The sequence below is a fragment of the Mesoplodon densirostris genome, chromosome 8 (assembly GCF_025265405.1).
Source record: "Mesoplodon densirostris isolate mMesDen1 chromosome 8, mMesDen1 primary haplotype, whole genome shotgun sequence".
In the NCBI taxonomy this organism is placed as follows: Eukaryota; Metazoa; Chordata; class Mammalia; order Artiodactyla; family Ziphiidae; genus Mesoplodon; species Mesoplodon densirostris.
In genome coordinates this window covers 30,425,260-30,429,731 of record NC_082668.1, presented here as the reverse complement: position 1 = coordinate 30,429,731, position 4,472 = coordinate 30,425,260, and the positions used below count along the sequence as shown (strand labels likewise).

At 52.6% G+C, this 4,472-nt stretch overlaps 1 protein-coding gene across 3 annotated transcripts; it reads left to right on the top strand.

Annotated features, from left to right (window-relative positions):
- Positions 1-1,306: 1,306 nt before the first annotated feature.
- On the top strand, positions 1,307-4,472 carry LOC132495074 (histone lysine demethylase PHF8-like). 3 transcript variants are annotated; one of them, XM_060106666.1, is made up of 2 exons: positions 1,322-2,662; positions 2,948-4,472. In XM_060106666.1, the coding sequence occupies exons 1-2, from the start codon at positions 1,322-1,324 to the stop codon at positions 4,394-4,396; spliced, it is 2,790 nt and encodes a 929-aa protein (XP_059962649.1). In that variant the 3' UTR covers positions 4,397-4,472. The 3 variants fall into 3 exon arrangements, with proteins under 3 accessions (XP_059962650.1, XP_059962649.1, XP_059962648.1); XM_060106665.1 differs by having other exon boundaries at positions 1,322-3,363; positions 3,418-4,472; XM_060106667.1 differs by having other exon boundaries at positions 1,307-4,472.

The window sequence follows — 4,472 nt, the reverse complement described above, 5'->3', positions numbered from 1 at the left end:
CTCTGCTCCACCTATTATGTTGAAGTAGAGATTATATGTTGTTTTTTGATATATGTTGTTTTTGATATACGTTGTTTTTTTCCATCCTAACTGAAGCCTTAGGGAAAAAAACTTCCTATTGCTAAAAGCTTAGATCTTGTCATTGTTGCCGTGGTATGTAAAACAAATAGAAAACAAATCACTTGTAGTCTCCTTTGGAAATGAGTAGCCCAAAAGATGGGACAATTCTGAAAAGCCAATACTTACAGTAGTCACTCTTAAAGTGCTGGGGTTATTGCAAAGACATACACTCATCTCTTGACAAAGCCACAGGAATCCCTATGGGCTTTGCAACCTACTGGAAAGAATGGGCAAAAGATGAATGTATCTTGAGAAGTATCTTAGAAAGGAACCACCACTAAACGTGTTATCATAACCATAGTATTTTCACTTGTATAAGTAGGAAAACTAGGAATGAACCATTCTTGTATTCCCGAGTAGCTTTCCTTTTCTGCACATTTTAGAATCAATGTCCAGTATCATCTGACTACTTACTTCAACTTGTCCTTATGAATTTGATGACACTTAAAGACTGACTAATCCATTTATCCCAATGGGCATTCCAGGAAATTGTCCTTGTTTATTGCCATCTTCAAATGATGGAAAAGCATTAAAAAAAATGAGAGAGATTGGCTACTCTGAATTGCCCATCACCGCCACCGGGCTTCTCCCGGCGATTTTTCGGGCTGTTTTGATCTCCAACCGGGCCGCCGGTTCATCTCCTTCCTCGTTGGTTTGCTCGCGGCGATCTCCTGCCGGCCCAGCGACGCCGCCGCTTGCCTGTTCGTCTGGCGGCCGCCGGCCTAGGCCCGAGCCGCGGGCTCCAGTAGGCCCTGACGGCCGGGCCCGGGGCAGAGCTGTGGAGAAAGCTGCCCTGAAGCACGGCTGGGCGGCCAGGGCCGCGCGACCCAGCGGGTGGCTCGAGAACAAGGCGAGAAAGGTTCGCCGCGTTGCCATGACGATGCCAGAATTCGGTGCGCGTCGCCCAACCTTCGCTGAGCGAGGCGCTGAGCAGCTCCGGAGCGAGCCCGGCCGCCGGCGCTTTGGTGGGACTGAGCTCCGCGGGCGTGAGGAATCCCTGCGGCTTTGCGGATGAGGAGGTCCCTGTAGGGTTCCGGACCGAGTACGTTCTTGGCAGGTTTGGGGCGTGAGGAGGTTCCTGTCACTTTGAGAGGCGTGAAGAGATTCTCCCTTCGTCCAGAGAGAGTGCGTGCTGCCGCCTCCCGCTCCCTTGGACGCTGAGAGCCTGGCCCACCGCAGGACGCTCCAAGGCCAGGCGAAGATGGCCTCGGGACCGGTGTATTGCCTCTGTCGGCTTCCTTACGATGTCACCCGCTTCATGATCCAGTGTGACACGTGCCAGGACTGGTTTCATGGCAGTTGTGTTGGTGTTGAAGAGGAGAAGGCTGATGACATTGACCTCTACCACTGCCCCAATTGTGAGGTCTTCCATGGGCCCTCCATCATGAAAAAACGCTGTGTATCTTCAAAAGGCCATGATACACACAAGGGGAAGCCAGTGAAGACGGGAAGCCCTACGTTCATTGGAGAGCTTCGGAGTAGGACCTTTGACAGCTCAGATGAAGTGATTCTGAAGCCCACTGGAAGTCAGCTGAGCGTGGAATTCCTGGAAGAGAATAGCTTCAGTGTGCCCATCCTGGTCTTGAAGAAGGATGGATTGGGGATGACGCTGCCCTCACCATCATTCACCGTGCGGGATGTGGAACACTACGTTGGTTCTGACAGAGAGATTGATGTGATTGATGTGACCCGCCAGGCCGACTGCAAGATGAAGCTTGGTGATTTTGTGAAGTATTATTATAGCGGGAAGAGGGAGAAAGTCCTCAATGTCATTAGTTTGGAATTCTCTGATACCAGGCTTTCTAACCTTGTGGAGACACCCAAGATTGTTCGGAAGCTCTCATGGGTGGAGAACTTGTGGCCAGAGGAGTGTATCCTTGAGAGGCCCAATGTGCAGAAGTACTGCCTCATGAGCGTGCGGGATAGCTATACCGACTTTCACATTGACTTTGGTGGCAGCTCGGTCTGGTACCATGTGCTCAAGGGTGAGAAGATCTTCTACCTGAGCCGCCCAACAAATGCCAACCTGACTCTCTTTGAGTGCTGGAGCAGCTCCTCTAACCAGAATGAGATGTTCTTTGGGGACCAGGTGGACAAGTGCTACAAGTGTTCTGTGAAGCAAGGACAGACACTTTTCATTCCTGCAGGATGGATCCATGCTGTGCTGACCCCCGTGGACTGCCTTGTCTTTGGAGGGAACTTCTTACACAGCCTTAACATTGAAATGCAGCTCAAAGTCTATGAGATTGAGAAGCGGTTGAGCACAGAAGACCTCTTCAAGTTCCCCAACTTTGAGACCATCTGTTGGTATGTGGGAAAGCATATCCTGGACGTCTTTCGAGGTTTGCGAGAAAACAGGAGACACCCTGCCTCCTACCTGGTCCATGGTGCTAAAGCCCTGAACTTGGCCTTTAGAGCCTGGACAAGGAAAGAAGCTCTGCCAGACCACGAGGATGAGATCCCAGAGACAGTGAGGACCGTACAGCTCATTAAAGATCTGGCTAGGGAGATTGGCCTGGTGGAAGATACCTTCCGACAGAACGTTGGGAAGACAAGCAATACCTTTGGGCTGCAGAGGATCTTCCCAGCCGGCTCCATTCCCTTAACCAGGCCAGCCCATTCCACTTCAGTATCCATGTCCAGGCTGTCACTGCCCTCCAAAAGTGGTTCAAAGAAGAAAGGCCTGGAGCCCAAGGAATTCTTCAAGAAGGCAGAGCGAAAGGGCAAGGAGAGCTCAGCCTTGGGGCCTGCTGGCCAATTGAGCTATAATCTCATGGACACATACAGTCATCAGGCACTGAAGACAGGCTGTTCCCAGAAAGCAAAGTTCAACATCACTGGCACCTGCTTGAATGACTCAGATGATGACTCGCCAGACTTGGACCTTGATGGGAATGAGGTCCGGCTGGCCCTGTTGACGTCTAATGGCAGTGCCAAGAGGGTAAAGAGCTTATCCAAGTCTCGGCGAGCCAAGATCGCAAAGAAGGTAGACAAGGCTAGGCTGGTGGCAGAACAGGTGATGGAGGATGAATTTGACTTGGATTCAGATGATGAACTGCAGATTGATGAGAGACTGGGAAAGGAGAAGGCGACTCTGATAATAAGACCAAAATTTCCCCGAAAGTTGCCCCGTGCGAAGCCTTGCTCTGACCCCAACCGAATTCGTGAACCAGGAGAAGTTGAGTTTGACATTGAGGAGGACTATACAGCAGATGAGGACATGGTAGAAGGGGTCGAAGGCAAGCTTGGAAATGGGAGTGGAGCTGGTGGAACTCTTGATCTGCTCAAGGCCAGCAGGCAGGTGGGGGGACCTGACTATGCTGCCCTCACCGAGGCCCCTGCCTCTCCCAGCACTCAGGAGGCCATCCAGGGCATGCTGTGCATGGCCAACCCACAGTCCTCATCATCCTCGCCAGCTACCTCCAGCCTGCAGGCCTGTTGGCCCGGGGGGCAGGAGCGAAGCAGTGGGAGTTCCAGCAGTGGGCTGGGCACAGCGTCTAGCAGTCCTGCTTCCCAGCGCATCCCAGGGAAGTGGCCCATCAAGCGGCCATCATACTGGAGAACCGAGAGCGAGGAGGAGGAGGAGAACGCCAGTCTCGATGAACAGGACAGCTTGGGAGCATGCTTCAAGGATGCAGAGTATATTTACCCTTCCCTGGAGTCTGACGATGATGACCCTGCTTTGAAATCTCGACCCAAGAAAAAGAAGAATTCAGATGATGCTCCATGGAGTCCTAAAGCCCGTGTGACCCCAACTCTACCGAAGCAGGACTGTCCTGTGAGTGAGGGGACCCGGGTAGCTTCCATTGAGACAGGCTTGGCTGCAGCAGCTGCAAAGTTGGCCCCGCAGGAGCTACAGAAGGCCCCAAAGAAGAAATATATCAAGAAGAAGCCTTTGTTGAAGGAGGTAGAACAGCCTCGTCCTCAAGAGCCTAATCTCAGCGTGGCAGTACCAGCCCCACCTCTGGCCACTACACCCCAACTTCTCACCTTCTCCTCGCCCCTGCCTCCCCCTGAGCCTAAACAAGAGGCCCTCTCAGGAAGTCTTGCTGACCATGAGTGTACTGCTCGTCCCAATGCCTTTGGCATGGCCCAGGCAAACCGCAGCACCACACCCATGGCCCCTGGTGTCTTCTTGACCCAGCGGCGCCCTTCAGTTGGCTCCCAGAGCAATCAAGCAGGACCAGGAAAGCGTCCCAAAAAGGGCCTGGCTACGGCAAAGCAGAGACTCGGCCGTATCCTGAAAATCTACAGAAATGGCAAAGTGCTTCTGTGATCCCCTTTGTGTCCTGCCCCTCACCCCTTCACCCCCATTGCCTTCTCCGTTGTCAATTCTCAGGGCACTCCTGGAT